The sequence below is a fragment of the Lynx canadensis genome, chromosome D3 (genome assembly GCF_007474595.2).
Source record: "Lynx canadensis isolate LIC74 chromosome D3, mLynCan4.pri.v2, whole genome shotgun sequence".
Taxonomy (NCBI): Eukaryota; Metazoa; Chordata; class Mammalia; order Carnivora; family Felidae; genus Lynx; species Lynx canadensis.
The window spans coordinates 9,071,077-9,085,027 of NC_044314.2; the positions used below are offsets into that span (position 1 = coordinate 9,071,077).

Consider the following 13,951-nt stretch of genomic DNA (forward strand, 5'->3'; position numbering starts at 1 on the left):
TCCACCCTCTAGATACCAGCAGCACCCTTCTCCCCAGCCCAGCCTCCCACTAATTTATGGCGACCAAAAATGTCTCTAGATATCGCCCATTGTCTCCTGGAGGGCAAAATCTCTCAGTTGAGAACGGCTGCCATATTTTATATCTTTTTCATGTTAGACACATAGTGACACTCGGTAAATGCTAAAAATAGTATTTTGAGCTGAGGACTTCACATTAAGGCTGGCCCCTCCCTTCTCCCCACCCCCCTCCCAGCCCACTGTATAGATGAAGTAATAGCAGGTAGTTAACAGTGAAATGACTGAGTGGTTTCAGACACCAAAATTAGAGGCAGAATTAGGACCAGATTCCAAGATCATCATGTTTCACATCCAAGCCTGTCTCCACTATCAAGTTGTTATCATTTCAAGGAGAAGAGAAAAAGGAAATAAGGGGCTGTATGTTTAACCCCATTTTACGAGCATTTAAAATGATACAATTCCAGAGAAGTTACTCATGTTATAGGTGGGTTTGTGAAAAAATTGATCTCAGGTCTCTGCTATGAAAAAGAACAAAAAGTTAAAACTTCAGTCATAGCCCTGCTACCGATTCAGTGCTTGCGCTAAAACAAGTTACCACATCTTCCTAAGTATTAGGTATCTGAAGAGTGACATTAGCACCCTTCCCTTCCCCTGCTCACAAAATTGTCTCAAGGCGTAGTTGAAGGTATACTGAAATCAATTATAAGGTATTTTACATCGAAAGTTCTTTTTATTGTTCTATACGTTGATGTGTCAGCAGCTACCTAACAGATCAGGATCAAAAATAGAAAGGAAATGGACTTAACATTTGAAGATCTCTGTGTGCCAGGCTCCTTCTTAGATTCTTGTCCACATGCTTTCTCATTTTAAAATCCCATCCACAAGGCCAGCCAGATGAGTGCTGTCCTCAGAAGGGAAAGAGTTGCCAGATGATAAATGTGAAGTTGGAACCCTAACCTACATCATTTTACGTCTATAACCCATGCTTTGTTTGTGTTTCCTCTAGGGAGATGTGGTTTTAGGAGTCACTGTCAAGTCAAAATTATATCAGAAGTGAAGTTTAATGCTCAGAGTCTGGGTACTAAAGAGTGGGTGGTATACATCTGTCTCCACCTGACGCATTTGCTGACTGAGGCCAAGGAAATTAAGTGGTTGGGACTTAAATGTGGAGCCGGGATTTTTGTTCTGAAAACTGTTTTGAGAACCACCACTGCATTTTCTCAATGATTGCATATCTTCTTCATTGGTCTGTTTAAAAATAAACCTTACAATAAATTAAATTATTAGGGGCATATACACCTCTCTCCCAGTCAATTATATTCGTCTTAGTTGAAAGTAATAAGGGCTGACCTGCCCCCACCTCCTTCATTTGGGAAGGGGTCATTGAGGACATATTTTATCGCATAATCCCCCCCATATCATTTTTATATTTTTTACTCAGAAGTCAGTCTCAATTCCTGTAGTCTCCAATTAGAATAGACTTGGCAGAATTAAATCCTGCAGTAGAGATGGGCACAAAGCAGGTATGTAATTGGTTTAAGTTCATCTGGCTTTTCAGAAGCAAGACCTCTATCTTCAGAACCTGAGTTATTTATGCTAACCTCTGCTGTCTGCGTTGCTTCCAGTAAAAACTTCATCACTGCCCTGACCCTGACCCTGTCCATCAAAACCAGTTCATCACTGTCCTGACCCTTTCAGTCACCTTTGTTCGTGTTCAAGGGAGAAACTCTATTAATGACAAAGGAAGGCCAAGAGATTTTGACTATTATTTTGCCACAGGTTCACTCTGTCATTATTCTTGTGTATTGGGCAGTACCTAGAAACCAGAGATGGATGATTACTAGAGTGATTGGTAAACCAGAACCCACGTGCAATAGTGTAGTGTCCTTCTACCCAACCACAATGAGATATCCTAGAAATTACTAAAATTAACAATGGGAAAGATCATATAAATAAATACATTATATTTTACCTAAACTGTATGGTTGTGTAAATATATTGTATCTTGTCTACGGAGACTGCTTTATTTCTTTACTGTCCTGATTGCCTTGATTCTGTAAAGGAGGTTAGTATTAATTTGCAGTAGTGATTGCCATATCTCTTCAAGTCCTAATTCTGTATTTGATTGTTCTCGTTTCTTCTTTCCCTCAAAAAGATGCCGTTGTAGCAACTGTATCTCATTTTAATTAACATGAGGACTTCAGAATAATCTTTGAAAGTGACTAGAATTATTCTAGGTTATTACAGTAGCAGAAACTTCTAAAACAAGTAGATAAAGTTGCTTTTAGATCATATATAGAGTACAGATTCTTTAAGTAATTTTGCAAATAAAATTTATCTTTTAAAAATTAAAATATAATGCAGTTATTTTAAGATTTAGAAAAGGAAAGCATGGTTTTGCTTGTTTTTGTTTTTTTATTTATTTTTATTTTTTGCAAGGAGCCAATGAGACCTAGAAAAAAGTATTTGTCCTGGAAAATGAAATCAGATGATAAGTGAGACTTTATTTACATATATTTTTTTTAACAGGAATATCTTTTAAAATAAGTATTCTTTTAACGATTCTTTTGGCATTTATTCCTTAATTTGTCATAGTGTTTTGTGCTGGCCATAATTTGGATTATTAAGTAATTGTTTTGTACGAGAATGTCATGTTTTTTCTTTTTTGTGTGTGAATTTATATCCTTTTTAAAGACTTAAAAACATAGCTATAAGGGTTTGTATAAATCTATATTTTTAAGTAAAAGGCTCATTTACTACCTAGTTTCTCATTAAAAAAAAAAATTTAGAATTATTTATTCTTTTTCTCATCAAGGCATTGCTTCAGAGTTTGGAGTTCGAGGTTATCCAACAATTAAGCTGTAAGTTGAGTGTTGTATGTTTATATGTGTATTTTTATGAGTTCACTCTGCTTACGTTTTATTACATTAATTTCTAGTAGCTTCCTTGGAGGATTGAAGACGGGTTCAGCAGTTTTTTCTAGGTGCAGTATGTGATCAAAGGAGAGGGACTGCATCTTTCAGCTTTTCTGTGTATTGAAGCGAATGTGGTGTTTTCGGCTAGCTCGTTGAATGCGCTCTGAGCGCTTCCTGTGGGACAGGCGTCCTGCAGGACCAGATGACCAGCTGTCGATTATGAAAAAGGGCTTTTACCCTTGAGGAGCTCAAGAGTGTATTCTGCTGTATCATCTCCTAACAAATTTTACTTTTCTATAATTAAAATAGACTTATTTCAGTAGAGATGAAAGAAACCAAGAGCATCAAATTGATGGACTTAATTCTAACCTGAAAGTGTTGATGAAGTATAATATAAAGTGTATGTATATAAGTTGGGAGAAATGGTGTGCTAATTAATTCTAAAGGATTTATTTGATAATCATAATTTTACTGAATTTTCTCTTGAGTTTCTTCCTTATTTTGGTAGTGTGCGAGTTGAGGGATGATTTTGAAATTTATTTTTATAGTAAAGTAAGTTTTCAGTATTTTAAAATCTCAAATTTCCAAATTTGGCTAATTTTAATTTTTTATTTCTGGGGTTTTATATTGACTTCCCTCCTTCCCCTACTTTCAAAAAAGCATTTGCTAAGCCTCTTTTACTTGTGTCAAGTAAATTATCCTTTCTGTTCTTTTTGTTTACTTATAGGTATTCCCTTGTGCTTTCACATTTTTTTTTTTTTTTAAATCACAGTTGGACACATAATTCGTTGACAGGCTTTTGGAAAATTATCATAATTTTCTAGAATAGGTGTTTTATGCATTGTTTTACTCTGTAATCTTAGAGCCTCTGTCAAGTTACTATGATGTTGTGTTGCTTAAAATTTGTTCTCCCTCTACCAAAATACTGTTAATTCCCTGTCATTTTTTTTTTAACTAGAGAAGATAGAATTGTACTACTTTGACAAGCTCTTGACCATGAATGTGTAGATTATGCACTTTACAGAAGGCATAGGTACAATGCAAGTATCAAATACAGAGTAAACTGTTTTCATGTAATTTTAATAAAATGCAGCCTTTTCCTTTATATTTTGAGTTGTTGGTCCCCTGAAGCCAGTTGCCCACTGTATTGTACATGGTTATGCCGCTTCTAAAAAAACTCTGCATTTATTATTTTATATTCTGTAATTTTATGAGACAGTAGTGATTAGCATTATGTACTAAAAGAGTTGAAATAATCTCAGCTTTTATCTTTTTTTTTTTCTTTTTAAGATTAAAAGGGGACTTGGCATATAATTATAGAGGACCACGAACTAAAGATGATATTATTGAGTTTGCTCACAGAGTATCTGGGTAAGTTTTTATTAGGAAAGGCCTTTACTATAGGATACTAATATTTTAAAATTAAATGTGTTTTAATAGACCATATTGAATGCACATTTTTTAGGGGCTTAACCTAAGTAGAATCTGTTCATGTATGACAGAAGGTAGGGTTATGCAGCGTATAGAGAGATACTTCAAAGAAACAAAAAGAACTGTGATATGTATTATGTACTTGTTAACCTGTTTAAATTCATTTCATATGTAGAAAAAAGATTTTCCCCAGTAGATTTAAAAAAAAAAAATTTTTTTAATGTTTATTTATTTTTGATACAGAGAGACACAGAGCGTGAGCAGGGGAAGGGCAGAGAGAGAGGGAGACACAGAATCTGAAACAGGCTTCAGGCTCTGAGCTGTCAGCACAGAGCCCAACACGGGGCTCGAACCCATGAACTGTGAGATCATGACCTGAGCCGAAGTCGGACACTTAACCGACTGAGCCACCCAGGCTCCCTACCCCAGTGGATTTTTTGAAGCATTTTCAAAATTTGATTACTTCTAACAACTTTGTGAATTGTAATTTTTATTTTACTATAAATTTGCTCTTGTACTGCCTCATTTATATCAACTTATTTTTCTTGTTACCTAATGTTGGAGTTTTTGAAAGAAACCCCACGGTATTATTCTTCTGATAGACTTGGGTTTAATCCCTGTCCTGTGATACTGGAAAATTCTTTTTAGATACAGCTAATTAAAATACTTTCCCTGATCTGTTACATGCTGCTTTCTGCCAACTGTGAGGTATTATTGCACATTTTGCTTAGAATGTGGCATAATTAGAACCCAGATGTCTATTTGAGTTATAGATCTCTGAGGTTTTACTGATAAGGAAACAGACTTTCTTTCATAAGCATCCTGTTGGTTTGAATATGGTGATTCTTTTTTTTTTTTTTTTTTTTTAATCTACATCTACCTTGCTGAGGTATAAAGAAAGTTGGTGCTTATAATTATTCAGTGCGGGTGTGTGGAACTCCTTAAGGAGAACATTCATCAAAGTAGGTTAGCCTATATTAACTTCGAAAGTATAGGCACTTTCTTGTGAGTTTGACAGGATATATTATATTGATACCTTTAAAGAGCTTTAAAGTAAATTGAGATATCGGGGGGGATTTGTTGAGTGCATGACACTGCCGGGCTTAAAGTATTTGAGAAAAGACACAGAATGATCTTTATTCAAGTCTGCAAAACTTATTGATATAATTTTCACTGTATTTTCTCATTGATTGCATATCTCATTTTCTTTATAAATGCTTTCTGAATAAATTTTAAGATACCTTTTACATTATTGTAGGGCATTGGTGTGGGATGTACTTTATTCCCTGTGGTTAGATTCGTCTTTATATTTTGGCGATTTTTAACGAGTTTCACTTTAAGCTTAAGATGGTCTTCTGATGTAACCAGGGGTGACTCTGTTGCACAGAAATTTCGTGGCTCAGTTCTGGACTTGCATCACTTGCTGGTTAATTACTCAAGTACGAAAATAGAGGCGAGCAGTGAGTGTGGTGCAGTGCATCTGAGGAATTGTGCATTTTGAAAATATGTTTGCCTTTGCAAACGCTATGTTACTCTTTTTGCAGATTTAGTGCAGGATAAATCTGATAATGCAGACCACATTTTTAAGAAGACTGGCTCTTTTTTAGTTTTTTTAATAACACTTTGTAAGTGATATGTTTGATAATAACGTTTGACATAAGCTATCTAGTATTTAAATGGATATAAATCTTCACATAGTATTTCTAATTTCCTGAGGTAACACATTCACAGTGTGTTAGCGTGAACGATCTCATGAAAGAGAAAGAAAAGTAATTCTCACGTGGATCGTTTTATTTTTAGCTGAGGACTCTCGATGGATTACAGTTCTGTTCTTGCCTACCAAAATATTGGTTAAGATGGTACTCTCTAAAGGGATATACTTTAAACTTACTTTTTTTTTTTTTAAGTTATTTTTTAAATTGATGGATTAACTTGTGGGTACTATGTTTTTATTATGTGGGTACAAATAGTGGTCATGGCTATAGTTTTATTAGGCTTATGTGGATTGGGTGATTATTTAAAATGCAGTTAACACAACATTAAAACTTCATAACTTTAGACCTATATTGTGTACTATCTTTAGTTCAAACACAAGTTAGTTTTTTGTTTTGCTTTCAAACAGGGCTCTAATTCGGCCACTTCCAAGTCAGCAGATGTTTGAACATGTGCAAAAGAGACATCGTGTGTTTTTTGTTTATATAGGTGGAGAGTCACCTTTGAAGGTATCAAATGGTTTTATTTTTTAAAGTCACAAGTAACAGGTGTATTGTAATTGAATTTTCCGTATAGCCAAAACTTCATCCAGAACTCAAAATTACTTCACTCTTATTGGTAATAAGAGTTCAGTGTGAGTATTTTTCTAATGAAAACACTTTCTTACATGCCCTCTATTGTGTTTGCTTCATGAAACAGAAATGAATTCAAAGGTGTTGCTTGCCTTAGTATTTCTTCTCTCGTTAACCTGGTTACTCAAATTTAGTGTTACTTTTTAGCATTTTTGGCTCCTTGAGACTGCAGAATGCAATTTAAGTGTAAACTTCTTAAAGATCATTTTATATATGTATAAACACACATCTTTTCCTGTAACTATCAAATTAACAAATAGGAATTGAGCTTATCTTACACTTAACTTTGTTTAGAGGAGTATAAAAGCACTGAGTAACAGTGGTCTCTTTGCTTTAGAAACCATTTACTTCATGTGCTACTCAACATTCCATCATCTCCTCACATAAACACACTGAGGCGTCCAGTTGTGACGAGACTGCTGGGGATGATACCGCTGTTCGGAATGTTTAATGAGGAATGAATTTGGATCCTCGTATTTAAAAGTCACCTCTTTTCTATTTGTATCTTCACAGGAGAAATACATAGATGCTGCTTCAGAATTAATTGTGTATACATACTTCTTTTCTGCCTCAGAAGACGTGGTTCCTGAGGTAATATTTAAAATTGGATTTTAATGACTTAATTTAATTTTTTCAATTATTACTTGATTTATCAAATTTACTTACTGTCATATGTATAGAAACAGTAAACATTAACTCTTTACTACTGGTACCGGATTGCTTATTATTAATAAGTAAATACCACTAGATTCCTAGCATTTAAGGACTGTGTTTATTAGGTCCGTGCTTGTCTTCTTCTTTAAAATAATAGCAGTAGTAAGAAGTGATAACTCAAACACTTCAGCTGGCTTATAAGCAATGGAGTGATGTGTTTTTATATATTAATTCACAGTTGCTTACCTAATCACGTGCTGTGACGCTCTACTAAGTTCTTGACAAGCAAGATCCTCAGGACCCTGATAGGGTGGAGCTTACGTGCTCATGGAAAGAGGAAGTGTGCTAAATTTTACTGTTGCTGGTTACATCTTTGGGGTCATGTTCAGTAAACAAATATATAAACACAATATACCTAGTATGAAAAAAGTAAAGGAGCATTGTGATAGTAGAAACAGGAGGGTGGGGTGGCTGTTCTAGATTGGTTGCTCAAGAAATGTCCAAGAAGAAAATATTTGAGCTGGGACTTACATGATGTGAAGGAGCCCTGCAAAGATCTGTGGCCCGAGTAAACTAGAAATAGGGAACAGATATTCCAAATGCCCAAGATGAGAACATTCTTGGGCGTATTTGGGAAGCAGGTGCTGGGCCAGTGTGGCTATAACACAGCGAGAAAGGAGATAGGCAGAGAGGCCAGAGGAGGCCTTGCAGGTCATGGCCATGCATGTTGATGGGCTGAAGTTAGTGAAGGACTTGGTCTCATGTTCATCTTAAGGACTTTCCTCTGCTAAGAGCAGAATGAATTGGACGGAGATGAGAGTAGACCCACAGAGAGCAGTTGCACTCGTGGAGTAATCTGGCAAGTTCGGGCTTGGAGGTTTGCAAAGGGATGGGGAGACGGGAAAATGTTGGGTTTGGGAAATGAAATTGTTCAAGCTTGTTGACCTGGAGGAAAGGGGAAGAATCAAGGATAACTGCTAGAAGTTTGTTTGTTTGTTTGTTTTAATTTTATTTTTTATTTTTTAAAATTTACATCCAAATTAGCATATAGTGCAACAGTGATTTCAGGAGTAGATTCCTTAGTGCCCCTTCCTCATTTAGCCCGTCCCCCCCCACACCTCCTCCTGTAATCCTCTGTTCTCCGTATTTATGAGTCTCTTCTGTTTTGTCCCTCTCCCTGTTTTTATATTATTTTCATTTCCCTTCCCTTATGTTCATCTGTTTTGTCTCTTAAAGTCATATGAGAGAAGTCATATGATTTTTGTCTTTCTCTGACTAATTTCACTTAGCATAATACTCTCCGGTTCCATCCACGTAGTTGCAAATGGAAAGATTTCATTCTTTTTGATTGCCGAGCAATACTCCATTGTATATGTATACCACATTTTCTTTATCCATTCATCCATCTATGGACATTTGGGCTCTTTCCATACTTTGGTTATTGTTGAAAGTGCTGCTATGAACATGGGTGTGCATGTGCCCCTCTGAAACAGCACACCTGTATCCCGTGGATAAATGCCTATTAGTGCAGTTGCTGGGTCATAGGTCTATTTTTAATTTTTGAGGAACCTCCATACTGTTTTCCAGAGTGGCTGCACCAGCTTGCATTCCCACCAAGAATGCAAAAGAGATCCTCTTTCTCCATATCCTCACCAACATCTGTTGTTGCCTGAGTTGTTAATGTTAGCCATTCTGACAGGTGTAAGGTGGTATCTCACTGTGGTTTTGATTTGTGTTTCCCTGATGATGAGTGATGCTGAGCATTTTTTCATGTGTTGGTTGGCCATCTGGACATCTTCTTTGGAGAAGTGTCTGTTCATGTCTTTTGCCCATTTCTTCACTGGCTTATTTGTTTTTTGGGTGTTGAGTTTGATAAGTAGGTGTTTGGTTTTAAAAACTGGGTAGGTGATAGTGTGATCCATGAGCTTGAGAATATGGTGAAAGGAACACATTTGGGAATGGGTGAGTGATCAACTTATTAGACATCTGAGTACAAGCATCAGATTCACAGTTGGATATAGGGTTCTGGAGTTAAGGCTGTGTAAAAAACTTTGTAGACACGGGATACAAATTTTTAAGGAAATGAGTGGGCCCAGGACCTAAAGACTGCAAAAGAAAATATGAAGAAAATAGCCGGTGAGTAAGAAAACAAGATGAGTGGAAAACCAAGATTTAAAAAAAAAAAAAAAAAAAAAAAAAAATGTTTAAAAATGAGAGGTCCAGGGGCACCTAGGTAGCTCAGTTGGTTAATAAGCATCCAGCTCTTGGGGCGCCTGGGTGGCGCAGTCGGTTGGGCGTCCGACTTCAGCCAGGTCACGATCTCGCGGTCTGGGAGTTCGAGCCCCGCGTCAGGCTCTGGGCTGATGGCTCGGAGCCTGGAGCCTGTTTCCGATTCTGTGTCTCCCTCTCTCTCTGCCCCTCCCCCGTTCATGCTCTGTCTCTCTCTGTCCCAAAAATAAATAAACGTTGGAAAAAAAAAAAAAAATAAGCATCCAGCTCTTGATTTCAGCTCAGGCCATGATCTCATGGTTTGTGAGCTCGAGCCCCACATTAGGCTCTGAGCTGACAGTGCGGAGCCTGCTTGGGATTCTCTCTCTCCTTCTCTCTCTCAAAACAAATAAACATTAAAAAAAATTTTTTTTAAAAAAAGGATCCATTGTGCAAGGTGCTTGCAAAGTGGTCAAGATGAGGAAAGTACAGTTAACTGTGATTTTGTCCACACATGGAGGTTGTTGGTGGTTTTATGAGAGGGACAGGTGCCTCACTGGTGTCATTTGACAGAATGCAGGTAAGAAATTGTAGGTTACAAGTGTAGACTTCTCTTTAGAAAGGTTTTGCTGAGAAGGGACCTGAGAAATTTGGCAGGAGCTGACGAGAAACATGAAATCAAGGGAAGCTTTTTCTTTTTAATCAGTATAAGTTACAAAAAATCAAAAGTTTTTTTTTTTTTCCCCACAAAGGTAAGTCATAATATACATTTGATTAATTTTTGTTTATGATTTTCTAATATTTAGATACTATTGATTTAAGAAGATTACTGAGTTACCTAGAGTATGGTCTAGTGCTTCCTGCAATACGTACATAAACGTTTCAGCTCCTTGGGGGAGCCTCAGACAATTTCTGGTCAGTTTAAACTCATTCTAGGTTTATTTACTTAGTTTGGTCTAAGAAGTTATTTTGTAGTATTTTGCTTACGCATTTATTTCTGATGGGGAGGAGAAGATAGGGCGAATGAAGAGCCATACTTGCCATTAGATTCTCAAATAGACGCCCCACAGGGTTATGAACTTCTTTGGACTGTCTCAGTGTGCTAGAAAGGCCTAGGATAGACTGGAACTGGAACTTTTAGTCCATTCTCCTCTCCAAAGCCCAGGGGACCACATTTTAGTGTTAGAGATGAGGATGTACGCTGCACCTTCACCTCCGAAGCTCTCCAAGCAGTTTCTTTGGAGTACAGCAGAGAGCGTGCTGGCTTCATCCCCTGACACCGTCTGATGCCACCCCGGTCCTTCTGCAGTGACAGGTGTCTGAGATCAAAATTCTAGCACCTAAGCTTCTGGGTGAGCACAGATGGTGTCTGCTACCTGGACAGACTGTTGGTTATCATGTGCTGTATTTACTTTTACTTTATATATATATATTAAGTTTTTTGAGACAGAGCGAGACAGAGCACTAGTCAGGGAGGGATAGAGAGACAGGGAGACACAGAATCCGAAGCAGGCTCCGGGCTCTGAGCTGTCAGCACAGAGCCCGACATGGGGCTCGAACTCACAAACCGTGAGATCATGACCTGAGCCGAAGTCAGACGCTTAACAGACTGAGCCAGCCAGGCACCCCTCATGTGCTGTATTTATTATTATTAGCCTCTCAACTAGTTTTCTTCAAACATCGCTTCATTATTCCTGCAAATAGCAATATTTGTCATCTCTTTTTTAGTTCTGTGTATGTGGTTGCAAAAGTCTGCTGGGGGGAGTCTGTTATTTCACAATCATATGAGGATTTTTATTCCCATAGAGAATTCTCAAGTAAGGACAAAGCCCTTGATTTTATGCCCCTCCCTCTCCCCCCCATTTTGAATTTTATATTTGGTCATGAGAAGCTTCCTTAGATTTACAGCTACTTTTTCAGCTAGTATTTTTGAAAGCCTTAGTAAGTGTAAGAAAGGATATACAGATGAAGACAATTTCTAATTTCAGGATACTTAAAGGTAAATGGAGAAAAATGGCCTATAGACATATAACCGTGATATCAGATAGTTTAAGGAACACAAAGAAAGAGGACGAGGGGTTCAGAATCTATGGAAATCAAAGGCTGCAAGATTCCACGTATCTAGTAATGTTAACAGTACAGCCACCTCAGGGGCATCCTTGAAAGAGAGGGATGCCGAATGTTAAAAAATACTTTCGAAGCACCTTTGTAGATGAGTTGCCAAGAGCAGGCGAATAGAGTTACTTGATGATAGAGCCTTACCTACAAGCTTTTCTGCTGCCTTTAAAATAGTTATTTTTTCACTCATATCTGGATCTTGAGAAACTCAACAGAAGACCATGGGGGAAGGGAAAGGGAAAAGCTAGATACAAACAGAGAGGGAGGGGGGCAAACCATAAGAGACTATTAAATACAGAGAACAAACTCTAAGGGTGGATGAGGGGGGTGAGGGAGAGGGGAAATGGGTGATGGGCATTGAGCAGGGCACTTACTGGGATGAGCACTGGGTGTTGCATGTAAACCAATTAGACAATAAATCATATTCATAAAAAAATAAAATAGTTATTTTCATGGTGTTGTACCATTTTTTAGCAGTCATGTAAACAGCTCATTCTATATTACTGAGGTATGCCTTCCCCCCTTTTTGATATTTCCAGAACAGCCATCTTTATTTTTATTTTACTGTTACTTTTATTTTCATTTTATTAGTTATCAATTGATTGTTGTTACTTTTCATTACTACCACATCATGGAATAATTCTGTGTGGCTTACCCAAATTATATCTGTTCCGCATGGATACTGATTTCTCTACTATATAATACTAGTACTATTTTGAAATAAATACAGCATGCCTTCTGAAAGAATTTCTTATTATTAATTGCCATTATAGGTTCCCATTTATAAAGCCAATTTACAGTTTAAACCTGCTCTCACATTTGTTAGCGGACTTAATTTTCCTAACTCTGTGGTGAGGTAGGGACTCAGTGTCCTTGATTTGCAGAGGAGAAAGCCCGACTCCCCAGGACACAAGTGGCCTCAGTGTCACACAGTCGAGGAATGGCAGGGAGGGACTTGAGTCCACCAGTGCCGATCGTTACCTCAGCCACTGCTCTTCCCTACCTCAGAGTGGGTCTTCTGTACTTCCTGTGGTGTCTTTACCTCTGTTGTCAGCTCTGAGAATATTCCATGGCTCTCACAGCAAACAGGGCACTGTACCTGGAGATGTATAGAGATGCCAAACCCATCCTTGGATAAGCTTGGGATTGGCTGCTTTTTAACCGCTTGCAACAATTTCATTATTGCTGTGTTTTTTTTTTCTGATTTCTTTTGATACTTTTGAAATTATAGCTACCGATTAAACACTTTTAGAATGATAAAAGTTGTTTGCGCGTCTTATTTTTGCAGTATGTGATACTGAAGGAGATGCCTGCTGTACTTGTTTTCAAAGATGAAACTTACTTTGTTTACGATGGTAAGTTCCGAAGTTTTAACTGATGTAAAACATTTTGAAATTAAAATGCTGTGTCTATTATAGGACTTAGGTGTTGATCAAAGAATTGGCAGATTCGACGATTCCTCTGTCTCCCGTTAGTTGAGTGACTGACAGGTTCTTCTTGCCCTTCAACTTTCGTTTTTCCATCTAATGTGCTTTCTGGGTCTTGCCTACAATGAATTTCTTTTCTTTTTCTTTTTTTCTTTTTTTTTTTTTTTCGTCTGGTCATTTGTCTTTTGAGCAATTTCTGTGCGTTATTTTAAAGCATTCAAAATTATTTATATAGGAAAAAAAGATCTAACATTGCAGACTCACAAAAAGATGAATAACTAAAACCCCTTCGATAGTGGTGAAGTCCCTGTAGGGTATGTTCTGCCCTCGCTCCCATCTCTCCCTTCCTGACAGAGTAACCACCCACCTACTGTTCAACATTTCTTCAGTGAAGTAAGTACTTAGTCTATTTTTAAAATACTTGTGTTCTACCAAACGTACATCATAATAAAGAGAATGCTAGAGTAATAAAAAATACATCCCCATCACCCAGGCTGGGCAATTACCATGATCTTACCACATTTGCTTCAACACTTTTTTTCTTTGTTGGAAGTATTTTAAAGCAAATCCCAGAGGCTTTTCATCACCATGTGCCTTGTTATGCATCTTTTTAGAAATGTTATTTTTCCTTTATGTATAATTACGTGCTGTTATAACACTTAATAAAATCTGCAGCAGTTCCTTGGCATTATCAAATACCTACCCCCACAATCTCAGAACTGTGCAGCGAGGTTCCTCGGGCCAGTGGAGCAAACTCACAGGGGCTCCGGGAGATCGTTTAGATCTCAAGGGAAACAGTGAAACTCAACATCTGTTGGATCCCACACAGCCCCTG

The 13,951-nt window shown here is 37.4% G+C and overlaps 1 protein-coding gene across 5 annotated transcripts in view; it reads left to right on the forward strand.

The window, feature by feature from the left end:
• The window catches only part of TMX3 (thioredoxin related transmembrane protein 3), a 47,008-nt gene that overhangs the window by 14,384 nt on the left and 18,673 nt on the right, over positions 1 to 13,951 (forward strand). For 4 of the 5 annotated variants that reach the window (XM_030336031.2, XM_030336032.1, XM_030336033.1 and 1 more), the window contains 5 exons: positions 2,834 to 2,879; positions 4,224 to 4,304; positions 6,487 to 6,586; positions 7,223 to 7,300; positions 12,978 to 13,044. In XM_030336031.2, the coding sequence (XP_030191891.1) occupies positions 2,834 to 2,879; positions 4,224 to 4,304; positions 6,487 to 6,586; positions 7,223 to 7,300; positions 12,978 to 13,044 (372 nt within the window). The remainder of the gene's footprint in view (positions 1 to 2,833; positions 2,880 to 4,223; positions 4,305 to 6,486; positions 6,587 to 7,222; positions 7,301 to 12,977; positions 13,045 to 13,951) is intronic. The other variant, XM_030336035.1, reaches the window with a different exon arrangement.